Below are 19179 nucleotides of genomic sequence, written 5' to 3'. Positions count from 1 at the left end.
ATATGGGAACATATGTATATGTATAACTGATTCACTTTGTTGTAAAGCAGAAACTAACACACCATTGTAAAACAGTTATACTCCAATAAAGATGTTTAAAAAAATAAATTAATAAATAAAATAAAATGAAGAAAAAAAAGTTTGTCTAAGCCCTTCCTTTGAGATGTGATGCAATTAAGAAAGGTCTGCTTCATTGAGGAAGTGGGATTTGAATTAGGCCTTAAACAATGAGTACACTGAAAATAAATGTGAAATTAGAAGAGATTTAACAGAATTAATTTATCTCACTTTTCCTGATTTTATTTGTATGAAGACGTACATACTCTATCCAACTGAGCTTTGTCAAATAATCCATAAATACATAAAGTATACATGATTAACAATGCTTTTAATGCCAAAAGACAGCTTACTTTCTTAATCCAAAGCTCACTATATGTAATTATTCTTTTTGCAAACTACTAGTTGGTTATATTAACATTTGAGTAATCTTGACAAGAAGTTGCTTTAAGCTGTTAAAGATCCAGATGCTGATCAGCATGCATTAAGTGATTCAGCTTAATTGGTTCCATCTAGATAAATTACTTACCTCAGTTCCTATCACAATTTCTTCCCTGGCAGAGAAGAACAGAAACTCATATAGCTTGTAGTGTTGAAATAAGCTGAAATACAAAATAAATGTGGAAAGCTGATACATTTATTTCAGGAAAAAAGAGCAATTATGTAAGAATATTTATTACAGGAAAGTTGGTTGAATTGACCAAGCTAAAGATATTAAGCACTAATATGAAGTTAGCCATCTTCTTTACTCCAAAATAAGTTGCCCAGAAATTAAAGGTTTATTTTTTTGAGACATTGACAATATAACACAGTACCCTAAATTAATATCAGTAAACTAATCTGTGATGAGTGGATAGGTTTGGGGTAGATTTCATCTTGACTTTTCCTGGCTCACAACCAAATATTGCACTGCCTCTAAATAACACCAAACTTCACATTCTTTTTCATGTTTTGCTCCAAACTGGAGTCAATTTCCTCTCATATGAATAGCACTGAATTCTATAGGCTACTTCCATATCAATTACTTCTCACGTTCTCAAACTGTTTCAAGATTAAGGTAATTTCCGATAACACCTGAAGAATGATGCAACATTAACTGAAATACTTTTTAGATGAATGATTTTCTTGAAGAATATTCCATTACACATCAAAGAGAGCAATTAATTTGAGAAAGATAATTTCTTTAGTTCCTACCCGAGAGACTAAATGGTCAGTGTACAAAAACTATAAAGAGCTAAAAGAGCTTAAAAATATATAGTTCAAGTAAGATTAAAGATCTCAGCAATGTGTTACTGAGAGTTAAAAATTTACTGAAGGGTTGACTTCTAATATCCTGTTTGTGATAATATTTGAATTTTTCTAATTCTCTTCCTGCTGGTTGGGAAAATTAATAGACTCATAATACAGCAAAATGCCGAAGAACAAAAAATTGTCTTAGTGGCTTCTCTTTCACTCTGGTGCCTTTTGCTATTTAAGAAAATTGATTTTAATATAACTGAGAAATTAACATTTGCAAAATGTAGCTACAGAGCATGTATAAAAATGGCTTCTCCTGAATGCTGTAATGGATCAAAGTTTCATTTCATTTGAAATCAACGAAGAAATCCTCAGGCAGCTGGGTCTCTCTGAGTTATATTAGCAGTTGATCTCACTACTAACACAATCCATTAAAAAGTGATGGGTGTACAGACTCAGTCATGGTTTGTTTTGTTTTGTTTTGTTTTGTTTTTGACTACATTCAAATTAGTCATCAACATACAGAAAACTAACTTAGCTTTTGACATTACTTTGATTTGTTGGCTAGAAAATACAACAAGATTAGTGGAGTTTGATGATTCAATGAAGCAAAATAAATTCAAACTCTCCTTCCCTTACATTGGTTACCTAGAGAAAGCTTCAAGATTATAACTATTACATTATCAATAACTGACTTTGAGTAGAAAAATTAAAGACTGTAGAATATTTTGGAAATAGCTTGGCTTCTTCTCAGTTAACTAGTCTAAAACTTTCCTTTCCCCATCTTGTGTCACACAACGAAGTCAATTCATAAATCTTCCTTCCTTCAATTTCATGATCTTTCCACGTTATTCTCCTTATCGCATACAGTTATTAGATTATCCCATACCAAAAAAGAAATTCACTTCTTACAATGAAAATAAAATGCATGACTTGGATGCAGTGGCCAAGATACAGGGTTGGGCAAGGCCAGGACTACAGTGAGACATACAAGGGGAGGGGGGCCACCAAAGGGAGGCACTTACTCAGGGGCAGGTCAAGTCATACCACCATTGCCTTGCTCTGGTCTCCACCAACAGCTGCGGTTCTCTCACATAACCAGGGAGCTATTAAATGGCCTCACATGGAAACAAAGTGACACTTCCATTATGGGAGTGTATTTTTTCCCTCTTCCTTTGGACTCCCAGCTGACTCAAGCCCCTAGACTATTTTTGTCAAACATCTTGTCTTGGTCCTAAATCAAAGGGAGACTACTCAGAATGAAAATGGTTAAGACATCTGGCTCCACGCCAGGAAGTGCATTTGTGTGAAGAGGTGTTTTTTAAGTGTTTTCTTATATTGAGTATATGCCTGTGCCCTTTACCTTCACCTGATTTCCAGGGAATACATAGAATATACAATGACAGAAATGTCCTTGAACCAGATACATGTCTAAATGACGTCTTATATTAAAAAGCTATGTATATGTTGCGTAAGTAGATTACTCAGTACTCATAGCAATGCTGGGGAGGAATTTTGGTACTCGTTTTTTCAATTCACAGACACATCATGGAATATACAGTGTAGACTCTATTAAGAGCATCAAATGAAATTTAAATTTTTTAAGCTTTATTTATTTTTTAAATGTTTGGCCACGCAGCATGTGGGATCTTAGTTCCCTGACCAGGGATCTAACCCATGCCCCCATGCACTGGAAGCATGAAGTCTTAACCACTGGACTGCCAGGGAAGTCCCCGAAATTTCAATTTTATTGTCAGTTAAGTTTCATGTGCTATACGTCGTGTTCCAAAACGCACACGCCCAAAACTGACTAGGGCTTTCACTGGTTGATTAAACTTAATTATCAGGTTAAACTGAAAAATGGTCATACTTTTTTCTGATAATTGAGCTAGCTTCATATTTAGAAAACTTCTTTGCAGTCATTAAAATGAAAAGTATTATATGATTTAATTGACATTAAACATGCATTTGTGGACCCATGAGACATTCTGAACAGGTGTTGCAGAAAAGCACATTTCTCTTTACACAACTTCAGAATCAATTCCAGATATCCTACTTACCAACTGATATTTTAATTTCTGTGACAGAGACACTTAAAACATGTAATTTCTTTGAAATCACAATATAAAGATTAAACAGCATAAAAGCTAGTTCTGATTTAATTTATTTGACTAAACTTTCAAATATTACTTTTTTTTTTTGAAAAGTAAGACTAGGTATTTTTGGTGTGTGAAGTTGCCCTGGTTAGGGTCAAAAGGTGACTAACACTGACATCCCCTCTTCACTTAACCATTTTCTGAATGTCAATAAAATGTCAAGAAATATGCTGATGAACATTTGTCCAGAAAGATGATATGAAAGAGAAAAGACCCGCCATCTTTCACCATCTAGAAAGTGCATGGGTTTTGCTGCTGTGGTTAACTATCAGTCCTGGTGCCCATTATAAAACTCTTGGGCTGAGAGCTCAGCTGAAAAATGTACTCTGCAAGAGAGACCTGGAAGGCTCAAATGGAGAGAGAAGGGAAAGAAGGATGCTGTACAAATGTGCAGAGAATTGCCCCTGCCCAGTGATTTCCAAACTCTGATGGACAGAAATACCTTGGCGAACAAGTTCTCCTCCAGCTCTGGATTTCCACTCCCTTCCCTCCCCCTGCCATACAAGGATCTCCCTTTAATTGATATGATGACTACTGTGGCTTTTAGTGAGAGACACACATTAGGAGATATACTGTAACATTAAGAAGTCATATTATATCAAATGCTGTTTCATAAAAATATACACCATTATTAATTCATGCCAGAAACCAGTATATAAACCTTATCATATTAAACACATTAGTTTTTTTAAAACTTCCAGGCTACAACCAGGATCCTTGCCAAGCAAATCATGAGCATGTCTAGACCATCATACAGCATCATTTATTTTAGAATTGTAAAACTTAAAGTTGGAAAGTACTGCAGTATATAGTAATAGAGGAACAAAAATTCTGCAGAAACTTTTAGTTAGGCAAAAGAAAGATTTTTTTACCAACTCTTGTTTAAATATTTGATAACTTTAAAAATGTCCCTTGGGAGAGATGCAAAACTCTAATGCAGACCTTGTGACAGATCATATAAAAAGACAGATTTCTTAGTTCAACAATGAAGAATCACTGTAAGAAAAATACTTTCGCTCCATCCACCATCATTTTCGAAGCACAAAGAAAGACTTAATGAGTTGAATTGGTCAATACTACAAATATTTCAGGGTATATAATAAATTTGAGGAAGTATGTACATAAATCTCTTTAATTTCTAATACAAAGCATTTAAAATAAACGTTTAAAGGGAAATAAATGTTACTCTTTAAAATGTAAAATTTTAAGGTCAAGGTCAACTACCTATAGTATAGTCTGTTGTAATCAAATATGAATAATCTGAAAGAATCATTTGATTAATAAGAACAGCATTATTTAGAGATTCAGAGAAAAAAATTCTTAGACAATTATATATCTAAATGAAATTATGCTTATCAAACACAAATTTTTTTTAGGAATGCAAGGAAAGCCAAAATGTTCAATGTCCTGGTTTTTATTTATTGGATGGATGATTTGAATATTATCTAATTATCGGTTGGGTTAATTACTGCAAAAATTTTAGAAATGTCTGACTTCATTAAAAATTGAATTAGCTTCTATTTATAGACATTTTCTAGAAAACATAAAGTGAAAACTAAATGCTACTGAAAAAAGTCCATACCTGATTTTCAAGTAATCAACAATAGCATTAGCTTGTTTTACATCAAAGATATTCCATTCCTCATTTTTTTGTGAATGGGATGGTCCTATTTCAGCCATAACTTCTCTGAGCCATTTTATGCTGTCTTCTAAGGACATATGCAGTGCTGAAATAAAATCCAAAGAAGTCTAAAGCATTATTTTCATAGATGTTTTAGCAACAAATTAACCCAAGACGTCCTTAATGTGTAACAATTCCATTTTTCAGTATTTGTGAGGACAAATGGTAAAACTATTGTTGTTTGTTTATGCTAATAATTACATTTTATGTAAAAGAACAGGAGCTTACACACCCAACAACTGTAAATTACCTTAATGCTATACAATTGTCTAAAGAGTTTGTTTCCATTTTAAGATGCAAAAAAAAAAAAGAACCCTCAATATATCTAAAGATTACTTTAGAATGGAAAAGAAAAATTTTTTATGATCTTAGATTAAGAGTATAGATAGAAACGACACAAGGTTCGTTGGATTAGCTGGTAAGGAAGGCCTACTAGGTAGACTCAGCCACTGTAGACAGCAGAACCAAACCCAGAGCTGAAAATGTAAATGAGCAGAGTCAACTAACACTCGGCTTTAGTTGATTGTTACCATGTGGGAATTTGGGCCTGAAGATTTTCAGTGGATGCCAGAAATATGGATTTTTATGTAAAAATCAAGATTTTTTTTTCTTTTCCAAGCTACAGACATAACTTATGTAAGCTGTTTCTCAAATTTATGCCTGATGGTGGTGGTGAGAGCCAGATGACAGTGCAAAAAGAGTGACACTGACACTACTTTGCCACCATTACCAAAAATAAACAAGTCAATGATTGTGGTCTATTCTTTCACAATTAAAAGCAAACAAACAACAAAGCAAAACTATCTTCTAAGGCATCTGTCTAGTTGAAAAAGAAGTAGGTAAGTGTCAAAAGCCTTGGACTTAAATTTTATAATGTGTATAATACAAATATTAACCTCCATCTTCTTTTCATATTTTTACTTGTGGCAGACAAATATTATTTACAACACACACACACAGCTCCCTGCATCCTGAGGAGAATCCAGGTAACTGGAGTGTCCAAACTGTCCTTTGCTGACAAGTGAGGGGTGTATGGACACGAGACCGAACAGCATGGAGGGGGGAGAGTTGAAAGGTTCTAGCAAAAACAAGGTTGGATTGGTTGCTTGGAGGAGGTGATTGTCAGCTGGTGGCCAGGATGAGGGCCTGGGGGAGAACTGTGCTGAACGATGTGAATCCCACCTTCCCAATCCCAACCAAACTTCTGTCTCTCTTAGGAGACCATTAGTAAACTTTCCACGTCTTGTTAATGGGGTGGCTTTTTCAGGGAGGTAGAAGGGGAGAGTGCAGAGGAGTTATGAGAACACAGGCTGATTGTTAGATCCAATTATTTCTGGGTTACATAGCTTTTCTTTCTGAGATATAAGTGCTAGGTTCCCAAATTACTAATAAAATGACAGTAAAGTAATTTAAAATTTTGGAAGACACTATAAACACCAACTTGTAATTTGTTTAGTCTAGATTCTTTTCTATGTGTAAGAATTAGAAAAGAAGCATAAAACTATCACAATTAAAATCTGGTTTAATGAATGACAATTACTCTAATTCTCATGGTCTCCTTCCAGATCCTGTTTTATGTCTGTCAGATACATAGAATTATTACTGGATAACTAGGCTTTCCTGTATCATTCTAAGTGGAGTTCAATTATTACTGAACATTTCTTTTTCTTTTTTTTTTAAATTTATTTATTTTTGGCTGCATTGGGGTCTTCATTAACGTGCGCAGGCTTTCTCTAGTTGTGGTGAGCGGGGGCTACTCGGTTGCGGTGCACGTGCTTCTCATTGTGGTGGCTTCTCTTGTTGCGGAGCACGGGCTCTAGGCGCACCGGCTTCAGCAGTTGTGGCTTTCAGGCTCTAGAGCTCAGGCTCAGTAGTTGTGGCGCACGGACTTAGTTGCTCTGCGGCATGTGGGATCTTCCCGGACCAGGGACTGAACCTGTGTCCCCTGAATTGGCAGGAGGATTCTTAACCACTGCGCCACCAGGGAAGTCCCTATTTCTTTTTCTATGATAAACTTCTTTTGAAAATAGTAAGAGTAATTTCAGAAATGAAAAATCTGTTGGATAAAAGCAATTAAGAAATGAATGGATTAAAATCTGAATCATTTTATTAATAAAATGGTATTAATTAGAAATGCAGAGAAAAAATTTAGATGATTCTAATTCTAGATGTGATTATACTTATCAAGCACAAAAATAAATTTATATTACTCTTTCCTTATGCTAAAATATAACTGATTCTTTAAAACTGTTTTTCTATGTCTAATGTCTTTCTACAGATAATGGCTTTAAAAATTAGGAAAGTTATCATTTCACTTATCTGACTGAAATGTTTGCCCTTTTAAAAATCACATTTAGTGATGTGATTAAAATATGAAAGACTAAACCAATTAAATACTAAGGGCTATTAGAAATAAAATTTATCCTTGAAAATTTAGGGTAATGAAAGAACATACTATACTTATAATTAGCTGGAAGATTTAGATTGGTACCTCATAACTGCCATTTACTAGCTAGGTGATCTGAGTTTCATTTTCCTTATCTGTGAATGAGAATAATACCAATTCTCAAAATAATAGTGCTGTTGTGAAGATCAAATACGGAATGCATGGGAAACTTGGTAAACTGAAAAGATACATATACATTACATGTATATAGTGCTTTCTAGAATTCAGCCCAAAGCCAGGCACATCTCACGTAGTCAGGAGGATGGGCTCTCGCTCTCTGGGGTTCAGATTTAACCTCTCTGAATCTCATATATTCTTCTCATATTTAAAATGAGGAGAATAATGGAACTATCTCATAAGACTGTGCATGAATTAAGTGCAAAAGTATTTGGAAAGCAAATGGCACTGTGAGTGACACAAGTTAATTCTATATAAATGTTAATTATTATTATTATTATCATTATTATCATCATCATTCCTGTTTGGAGGAAAAATGATTCAACTTCATAGAACTAAAAAGCATTCTATGGTTATTTACCAAATTCATGTTATATAGAGGAGAATCAATCTTGGCCCATTGACCTAGATAGAGGCCAAATACCCAGTCTAATACTCTATATCCTGTCCTTAGTCAGGCCCTGGAAAAACGGAAACTCAAAATGTATATTGTTAAGGGACTTCCCTCGTGGTCCAGTGGTTAAGACTTCGCCTTCCAATGCAGGGGATGCAGGTTCGATCCCTGATCAGGGAGCTAAGATCCCACACGCCTGGAGGCCAAAAAATCAAAACATAAAACAGAAAGCAATATTGTAACAAACTCAATAAAGACTTTAAAAATGGTCCACATCAAAAAAAAAAATCTTGGGGCTTCCCTGGTGGCGCAGTGGTTGAGAGTCTGCCTGCTGATGCAGGAGACGCGGGTTCATGCCCCGGTCCGGGAAGATCCCACATGCCGTGGAGCGGCTGGGCCCGTGAGCCATGGCCGCTGAGCCTGCGCCTCTGGAGCCTGTGCTCCGCAACGGGAGAGGCCACAACAGTGAGAGGCCCACGTACAGCAAAAAAAAAAAAAAAAAAAAAATCGTTAAAAAAATATATATACTGTTAAGATAACTGTACAAATTCTACGTTCCATAATCTTTTAGTTTGATCTACTTTGATTCCATGGGTTGTCTGCAGAATATCTTGTGGATAATGTAGCACAATCTGAGACAAGGGATAGATCGGAAACCAAGTCAGTATAAAGTAACAGTCCCCACACTAGAATTTTATTAGTTAACTGTCGGCCACACTACAGCTCACAGCACAAACTGTGCTCTTCGGTGCTTTTTCTATGAAGATGTTGCCGGATGGGATGGGAGTGCTCACTATGTGCTCAGGACTCCACCACCTCTTAGTTTAAGTATAAACATACTTTACCTCCTTCCCTGGCACACTTGGCTAAGATTACATTCATTCCTGATGGTAACTATAACCTTGTTAGGTCAAAAGGTTTGAGAGGATTTTTTTTTTTTTTTCTGCCAGAAGGAAAACTAGATCCCTTGCTTTTTTCTGGTTAGGTTTTACATACGTACTTTCACTCTCTCATAGTTTATGAGTACTTGGATGGATCCTGCTCTAGTTTTAAAAATTCATTTTGAACTGATATCAACAATATAAAGTTTCACATAAAAGAAATATTCATAAGTTATGTTATGGAAAACGTTTAAAATGGAAATCTCTTGTCAAATTTGTAATGTGAGATCCATGAAATTTTTCTACTTTCCTTTATTCTGTTTCTAGTTTGTGAATTCTCAGCTCAGAGGTTGCAAAGCTTAAGACTGTTCATGTCATGTATTTCTTTTTACAATTTAATTGATAGGTGACATATTCACATGGTTCAAAAAATATATGTGACAGTGTATTGTGAGAAGACTTCCTCCAATCCTGTTGTCCATGTGCCCAGTTCCTACACCCTTCGCACAGAAAATTTTATTAGTTTTTTCTGTATTCTTCCAGCATTTCTTTGTAATATATAACAAATAAAGACATAGATAAATACTAATTCTGTTTTATAAACAAAAGAATACAATTCTGCACCTTACTCTACTCAGTAACAACATATGATACCTAGAAAACCTTCCTCATTCTTTCCTTTTTTACTGCTGCACAGTATTCCAATTTAAGGATAGGTTAATCCCTACAGGTAAATTTTTAATTTTGGAGTAGTTTTAGATGTACAGAAAAGTTGCAAGAATATCACAGAGAGTCCCCATATACCTCATACACAGTTTCCCCCATTGTTAATATACCTATGGTACATTTGACACACCTAATGAGCAAATACTGTTATATTATTATTATTTAAGTTCACCCTTTGGGTTTCTTTAGTTTTTATTAAAGCCTTTTTCTGTCCTAGGATCCCCTCCAGGACACATTACATTTAGTCGTCACGTCTCCTTAGACAGCACAGTTTCTCAGATTTTCCTTGCTTTTAAAGGCTTTGACAGTTTTGAGAAGTACTGGTCAGATATTTTGTAGTATGTCCTTATATTTGGGTTTATCTGATACTTCTGTCATGATTAGACAGGGGTTAAAGGTTTTGGAGAGGAAGACTACAGTGCCATTCTCATCACATTATATCTAGGATACTGCTATTTAACCTGGCTCATCACTAGTGGTGTTAGCCTTAGTCACCTGGCTGAGGTTGTATCTGTCAGGCTTCTCTACTATCAAGTTACTATTTTTCCCCCTTTCCATACTGTCCTCTTTGGAAGGAGGTTTGCAGCCCTCACTTAAGGGGTGGGGAATGGTGTTCAACTTGTTGAGGGTGAAGTATCTACATAAATTATTGGGAATTTTACATGGGAGATTTGTCTATTTTACCTCAGTTAATTATTTATTCAATCATTAATTTCCATCAGTATGGATTCATGGATGTTAATTTTATACTTTGGATTATAATTCAATCCTATGTTATTTCGTTCAAATTATTCTAACTTCGGGTACTGGGAGCTTTTTCAGTCGGCTTCTCTACTTCTTTGACATACCCCCATCATTCTGGTTTTTTGGCACTTTCTTTTGGCCACTACACGATACCCCCAGGCTCACCTTTTATGATCCCTGCTCTAGGTCTACAGTCAGCCATTTTTCTAAGGAGTCCTGGTTCCTTTTCTTGGAGAATGAAATTATATTCCAAGAACTGGGTCCTGGGTGGTATGCTCACTGCCACTGGATGTCATTTGCTTTTTGGCCCTCTTTGTGAACAGAGCTAAGAAGTATGTGTTTACACTTAACTCTACAACTATTCATCTGTATATCTATTAAGTTAAACAAGAATTCACACTGATGTTTTCAGTTGGTGTGTCTAATCTTTTGCTTTTTCAAACATTACTGCAACTAATGACTTTACATACATGTCAGGTTACACGTGTGCCAGTGGATATGTAGGCTAAATTCCCAAAAGTTGCATTGCTAGGAAGAGACAATACATTTGTCAAAGAGACAATACATTTGTAAATTTGATAGACAGCTGCTAACCTACATTCCACAAGGGGGTTTTTACTTCCATTAGACACATAGAGAATACTTGTTTTCTTACAGCTTTAACAGCTGAGAATGCTACCAAAATTTTAGTTTTGTCAGTTTGATATATGACAAATGACATTTCTGTATAGTTTTAATTAACATTTTTCTTATTATCTTTAAGGCTGAACTTTTCATTTGTTTAAGAATCATTTGTATTTCTTTAGTCATATCCTTGGCATACTCTTCTATTGTACTATTGGTCTTTTTCTTTTTGCTTCTGCATGCTCTTTTTATATTACAGAACTTAATTGTTTGTTGATGTCTGAGAGGCAATGTTTTTCCCAGTTTCTAATTCTTATTTTATTTTGATTCTGGTATATTTTCATTGCAGACTTCTGGCTTTCATATATCAAATTTAACTATCTTTGTCTTTACGGCTTCAGAATTTTGAAGCATAATTATAAAGGTCTTCCCCATCCAAGGCTATAAATAAATTAACCCATGGTTTTCTCTAACATTTTTATGGCTCCACTTATTTTACATTTAAGGGTTTGATCCATTTGGATGTATTCTGGTTTATAAACAAAGACAGGTTTGAGTCCAATTTCATTTTATTTTTTTCTTGATGGATACCCAGTTGTCCCTGTATTATTTATTGAATAATTATCTTTTCACCACAGATTTGAAATGCCATTTTACCAAATACTGAATTCCAGTGATTGGGTCAACTGCTTAACTTTCTGTTGTGTTCCTTTGGTCTATTTAGAGATTCACCACTGTGTTCAAATACTTGAGATTTTATAACACTACTACTAGTACTACTAGTACTACTACTACTAAGAGATGCTAAAGCTTGTTACACTTTTAAAAGACAGTTTTTCTGGCTATTCCTATTTTTTTATTTTCCACATTTTTTTGTTAGAATCACCTTGCCTAGTAACCCACCCCTAGGCAAAAACATTAACAAAAAACTGTTGGCATTTTTATTGGCATATTCATATTATAAATTAACTTGGTAAGATTTAGCATTTTTATGATGTTAGGTCTTTCAAAGAACATTGTAAGTTTTTTCCAAATGTTAAAAACTTCCTTTGTGGCTTTAAAATTCTTTTAAGTTTTCTTCATATAGGGCTTTTGCATTACTTTTTTTAAAGTTTATTCTGCATAGTTTCTATTGCTTGTTAGAGCATATATATTTTCTTTCACTAAATCTTTTATCTTTGTTTTCATATATAAATATTATTAAAAATTATACAGTGAAATTGACTTTTCCTTTTGGTGTACAGTTCTATGAACTTAAACACTTGTAAAGACCATGTAACCACCACTACAATTGTGATACAGAACAGTTATATCACCTCAAAAAACTCCCTCATGCTATCCTTTTATGTCCTCTCCTCACCCCAACCTCTGGCAAACACTGATTTGTTCTCCACTGCTATAATTGTGTCTTGTTGAGAATTTCCCATAAATGTAATGATACAGTATACAATCTTTTGAGACTGACTTCAACTCAGTATGATGCTACTGAGACGCATCCAAACTGTCATATCATGGTTCAATCACTTTTATTGCTGAGTAGTGTTCCATTGTATGGATATACCATAGTTTGTTTACCTGTTCATCTATTGATAGACATTGTTTTCAGTTTTGAGCACTTATGAATAGAGCTGCTAGGCAACATTCGTGCACAGGTTTTTGGGTGAACATGTTTTTCTTTCTTTACAGTAATGCCTAGGAGTGGGATGGATGGGATATAATATTATAAGACGCTGCCAACTATTGTCCAGAGTGGCTGTGCCATTTTGCATTTCCACAAGCAAAGCATAAGAGTTCTAGGTGCTCTGTGTCTTTGTCAGCATTTCGTATTGTCAGTATTTTTTAGTTTAGCCATTCTAATAGTTGTGTAGTGGTTTCATAGTGGTGTTTTTCTTTTCTTTGAACATCTTTATTTTATTTATTTTATTTTTTATACAGCAGGTTCTTATTAGTTATCTATTTTATACATATTAGTCATAGTGGTTTTATTTTATATTTCCCTAATGACAAATGATGTTGAACAACTTTTCAGGAGTTTATTTGCTATCCTTATATCTTCTTTGGTGAAGGGTTTGTTCAAATTCTTTGCCCATTTTTAAAATAAGATAAACTTTATTTTGGAAAAGATTTATATTTATAGAAAAATTACAAAAATAGTATTGAGAATTCCTGCATACTCCACACAGTTTCTCTTATTTTTAATATCTAACATTATCATGGTACCTTTATTTACTATTAATAAACCAATTTTGTACATTACAATTAACTAAAGCCCATATTTTATTAGATTTCCTTAATTTTTACTTAGTGTCCTTTTCTGTTCCAGGATCACATCCAGGATACCACATTACACTTGGTAGTCATGTCTCCTGAGGTTCCCCTAGATTGATAGTTTCTCTGACTTTTGTTTTTGATAACCTTATCAGTTTGAAAAGGACTGGTCAAATATTTTATACAACATTCCTCAATTTGGGTTTGTCTGATGGTTAAACATAAGTTATGGGTTTTCATGGCTTTGTCCATTTTTAATAGGGTTGTTTGTTTTCTTATTGTTGAGTTTTGAGAGTTCTTTATATATTACAACTACAAGTCCTTTTCCAGATATGTGATTTGCAAAAATATTTTTCCCTGTCTGTAGTTTGTCTTTTCATTCTTTTAACAATGACGTTCATAAAACAAAAGTTTTAAAATTTGATGAAATCCAATTTTTTTTATGGGTCATGTTTTGGGGTTCATGTCTAACAACCTCTTGATAACTCAAGGTCATGAAGATTTTCTCCTATGTTTTCTTCTAAAAGATTTAGTTTTATATTTTAAATTTATATCTCAGCCATTTAGATTTAATTGTATCAAGTGAACAGTTCAGGTTGAAGTGTATTTTTTTCAAAATAGATGAGCAGTTGTTCCAATAACATTTATTGAAAAGGCTACCTGGTTCCACTGAATTGCTTTTGCATATTTATAAAAAAAATCAGATGACCATTTTTGTGTGAGTCTATTTCTGAATTCTGTCTTCTGTTCCATCAATTTATGTGTTCATCTCTTCACTAATTCCACACTGACTTCATTACTGTAACTTTATAGTAATTCTTAAATTGAGTGGTAAGACAGATGCAGCTTTACTTTTATTTTTCATAAAAATTTTAGCTGTTTTAGGTCCTTAGCCTTTCCATATAAATTTAAAAAATCAATGAGTATGTCTAGAAAAAAATCCTGCTGGGATTTGGATTGATACTGCATTAAATCTACAGATCAATTTAGAAGACCTCTTTACCATGTGGAGACTTCTAATCCAAGGACACAGTATGTTTTTTCATTTGTTTAGGTTTTATTTCTTGTATCATCATTTTAGCATATAGATTGCATATATTTTGTTACATTTATACTTAAGTACTTCTATTATTTTTTGAGTTATTGTAAATGATATTATCTGTTAAAATCTTGGTAACCAAAGTACATTGCTAGCATACTGAAATACAACTGACTTGTGTGTTTTGACCTTATTCCTGCAACCTTGCTAAACTCATTAGTTCTAGGAATTGTTTTGATTCTGTGTAATTCTGTATATACAGCATCATTTCATCTAAGGACAGGGACTGCTTGATTCCTTCCTTTCCAATCTGCATGTGTTTTATTTCTTTTTCTCACCATACTGCACTTATTGCTAAGACTCCTATTCTTATGTTGAATAGGAGTGGTGAGAGAAGACATTCTTACCTTGACCCTGATCTTATGGGGAAAGAATCTGGTCTTTCTACCACTAAGTATGATGGTGGCTTTTTTGTAGATGTCTTTTATGAGGTTGACAAATAACACTTCTTTTCTTAATTTTCTGACTTTAAAAACATAATGAACGGATGTTGTATTTAGTCAAATGCTTTCTCTGCATGTATTTACATGATCATGTGTTTTTTCTTCTTTCAACTATTTACATTGATCAGATTTTCAATACTGAACCAGCACTGAATTTCTGGGATAAAGCCCAACTGGTCATGCATATTATTCTTCTTATAAATTGCCTGATTCATTTTGATGACATTTTGTTGGGAATGTTTTTTATGTTCATTAGGGATAGTGCTCTCTAATTTATTCTCCTTCTCCTATCCCTACTCCTCCACCTTTCCTCTACTTTTTCTTCTCCTTCTCTTTCTTCTCCCTCTCCCCTCACCTCTCCTTCTTTTCTCTTTCTCTTTGTCAGGTTTTGGTATGAAGATAATTTTAGCCTCATAAAATGAGTTAGGAAGAGTTCTTTCCTCCACTATTTCTGGAAGAGGTTATGTATAATTGGTGGTATTTCTTCATTAAATGTTTAATAGAATTTTCCAGTGAAAACATCTGGGACTGAAGAAGTTTTTCCAGAAGTTTTTAGCAACAAACTCTATTTCTTAAATCATTATGGGAATTTCAGGTTGTCTGTTTCATCTTGGGTGAGTTTTGTTAGTTTGTGGTTTTTGAGAATTGGTCATTTTCTTTTTGTTTTCTAATGTATATATATAATTAGCATTCTCTTAATATTCTGTTAATGTCTGCAGGATCTTTAGTGATACCGCTTTTTTATATCTGATAATGATAACCTGTGCCTTCTATCTTTTTTCTTAGCTTTGCTTCATGTTTATCAATTTTATTGATCTTTTCAAAGATCCTGATTTTTGTTTCACTGATTTTTCTCCATTGTTTTTCCATTTTCAATTTCATTGATTTCTGTTTGTTATTTCTTTCTTTTCTGCTTGATCCATGTTCTTTTTTTCTGGCTTCCTAAAGTTTAAGCTTACTCATTTTAGACTGTATTCTTTTCTAATATAAGCATTTACTGATAGAAACTTCCCTCTTATCATTGGCTCAACTGCATCACACAAATTTTCATGTTTTATTATCATTTACTTAAAAAATTTTTCTAATATCTGTTGAGACTTTCTCTTTGACTCATGGACTGTTAAGAACTGTGCTGTTTAATATCCAAGTATTCAGAGATTTTCCTGACATATTTCTATTATTAATTTCTTGTTTAATTCGATTATGGTCAGAAAATATATTTGTATAATTTCAATTACTTTACTTTATTTACTTATTTATTTTTAAACATCTTTATTGGAGTATAATTGCTTTACAATGGTGTGTTATTTTCTGCTTTATAACAAAGTGAATCAGTTATACATATACATATACATATGTCCCCATATCTTTTTCCTCTTGCATCTCCCTCCCTCCCACCCTCCCTATCCCACCCCTCTAGGTGGTCACAAAGCACTGAGCTTATCTCCTTGTGCTATGTGGCTGCTTCCCACTAGCTATCTATTTTACATTTGGTAGTGTATATATGTCCATACCACTCTCTCACTTTGTCCCAGCCTACCCTTCCCTCTCCCCGTGTCCTCAAGTCCATTCTCTAGTAGGTCTTTGCCTTTATTCCCATCTTTCCCCTAGGTTCTTCGTGACCATTTTTTTAAAATAAGATTCCATATATATATATGTGTTAGCATACGGTATTTGTTTTTCTCTTTCTGACTTACTTCACTCCTACCTAAGGACACAAAAGACCTGTATGCAGAAAATTATAAGACACTGATGAAAGAAATTAAAGATGATACAAATACATGGAGAGACATACCATGTTCTTGGATTGGAAGAATCAACATTGTGGAAATGACTATACTATCCAAAGCAATCTACAGATTCAATGCAATCCCTATCAAACTACCACTGGCATTTTTTCACAGAACTAGAACAAAAAATTTCACAGTTTGTATGGAAACACAAAAGACCCCAAATAGCCAAAGCAATCTTGAGAAAGAAAAACGGAGCTGGAGGAATCAGGCTCCCGGACTTCAGACTATACTACAAAGCTACAGTAATCAAGACAGTAAGGTAATGGCACAAAAACAGAAATATAGATCAACGGAACACGATATAAAGCCCAGAGATAAACCCACGCACATGTGGTCACCTTATTTTTGATAAAGGAGGCAAGAATATATAATGGAGAAAAGAAGCTCTCTTCAATAAGTGGTGCTGGGAAAACTGGACAGCTACATGTAAAAGAATGAAATTAGAACACTCCCTAACACCATACACAAAAATAAACTCAAAATGGATTAAAGACCTAAATGTAAGGCCAGACACTATCAAACTCTTCGAGGAAAACATAGGTAGAACACTATATGACATAAATCACAATGAGATCCTTTTGACCTACCTCCTAGAGAAATGGAAATAAAAACAAAAATAAACAAATGGGACCTAATGAAACTTAAAAGCTTTCCATACGACCCAGCAATCCCACTACTGGGCATATACCCTGAGAAAACTATAATTCAAAAAGAGTCATGTACCAGAATGTGCACTGCAGCTCTATTTACAATAGCCAGGACATGGAAGTAACTTAAATGTCCATCAACAGATGAATGGATAAAGAAGATGTGGCACATATATACAATGGAATATTACTCAGCGATAAAAAGAAACGAAATTGAGTTACTTGTAGTGAGGTGGAGGGACCTAGAGTCTGTACAGAGTGAAGTAAGTCAATTACTTTAAATTTAAGGTTGTTTTATGACCCAGGATACAGTCTACCTTGGTGAATGTTCCATACACACTTGAAAAGAATAACTATTCTGTTGTTTTGGGGTGTACTGTTCTCTGAATGTCAATTAGATCCAGTTAGTTAATGTTGTTTTTCTTTTGGTTTACCCTGTTTGTGGCCTAGTCAGCATCGTGAATTTATAGGCTTATGTCTTTTGTTAAATTTGGGAAGTTTTCTTGCATTGCTTCTTCAAATGTTTGTTTAGCACTGTAGTCTTTCTCATTTTGGGACTCTGATGATATGTATATTAGAACTTGCATTGTCCCACAGGTCCCTGAGGTTTTGTTCATTTGCTTGCCAGTCTTTTTTTCTTTGTATTGTGCAGACTGGATAATTTCTATTGTTCTATCTTCAAGTTCACTGATTTCTCCATTCTGCTATTGATTCCATCCAGTGAGAATTTAATTTTGGTCACTGTATAATTTGGTTCTAAAATTTTAATCTGTTTCTTCTTTATACCTTCCATTTCTTTCATGATTCTTTATATTTTAACATTTGTTTCAACAATGTGCATAACTTTTCATTTAAGATCTTTTGTAATAGCTATTTTGAAGTCTTTGCCATATAACCTCCATATCTACTTCATCTTATTGTTGGCAATAATAATATTATTATTTTCCATGCAAGTTGATATTGACATTGTTCTCTGCCCAGTAATTTTGGCAACAGTGTTAAAAGAATATGTTTTGAGACATGTAGTACTCAAAGATTCTACAAATATTCGTGTATGAGGAAAAAAACAGCCAAAGTCTGTCTTTTTGATGATTTACTAATAATTCTCTTTTGGAAGGTTGTAGTTCAACAACTGAAACTGAAACAATGTTATATTATTTATCAGGTCTCTTAATAAAATATGTATTTTTAATTGTAATACTGGAAAAGACTGAATTCTCAGGACTAACTATCTGAGACTTCAGTTTTTGTGTTAGTTCTTATGTGCAGGATAATTTGAAATCAGTCAGTTAATATCATACAATTTTTTCATTATCAATTATAATTATTTTTTTCTTCTATTGGTACAGTTATTTATGTTTAACATGGCACCCATACCTAAGTAAAAGCAAAGATGAAATTCTCCTATTTGTAGAGAAGGAAAATAATGATTTCTTCTCCTCACATACAAGAACTACCAATTTTTCCCTTGTTAAGGGTGATGAGGAGCAGGAAGAACACGTAGGGCAGAAGTGCCTTCTCTACTAATTTTGCTGACTCACTTAATATTTCCCCTGCATCTGTATAGTTAGAAATTGATACATAGAACAGAATAAGCTTTTTGTGACCAAAAGCCATGCATAAATTTTACTAGGATGATGGTGACAATTCTTTAGGGGTGACAAGGTCTTCTACCTGCCCAAATTAAAAAAAAAAGAAACTAAAAACAAGCAAACAACCAAAAAGAAAAGAAGAGACAAAAAGGAAGGAAGAAGGAAGGAAGGAAGGAAGGAAGGAAGGAAGGAAGGGAGGGAGGGAGGGAGGGAGG

General features: G+C 34.1%; 1 protein-coding gene across 7 annotated transcripts in view; it reads right to left on the bottom strand.

The window, feature by feature from the left end:
* Window positions 1-19179, bottom strand: part of CABCOCO1 (ciliary associated calcium binding coiled-coil 1) — a 141783-nt gene that overhangs the window by 104507 nt on the left and 18097 nt on the right. For all 7 annotated transcript variants that reach the window (XM_055080835.1, XM_028481141.2, XM_028481142.2 and 4 more), the window contains exons 4-5: window positions 5032-5176; window positions 587-659 (exon numbers count right to left, since the gene is read on the bottom strand). In XM_055080835.1, the coding sequence (XP_054936810.1) occupies window positions 587-659; window positions 5032-5176 (218 nt within the window). The remainder of the gene's footprint in view (window positions 1-586; window positions 660-5031; window positions 5177-19179) is intronic.

This window comes from Physeter macrocephalus, chromosome 20 (genome assembly GCF_002837175.3).
Source record: "Physeter macrocephalus isolate SW-GA chromosome 20, ASM283717v5, whole genome shotgun sequence".
NCBI lineage: Eukaryota > Metazoa > Chordata > Mammalia > Artiodactyla > Physeteridae > Physeter > Physeter macrocephalus.
Note: the sequence above shows the minus strand (reverse complement) of the source record. Positions and strands in the feature narration are given on the sequence as shown.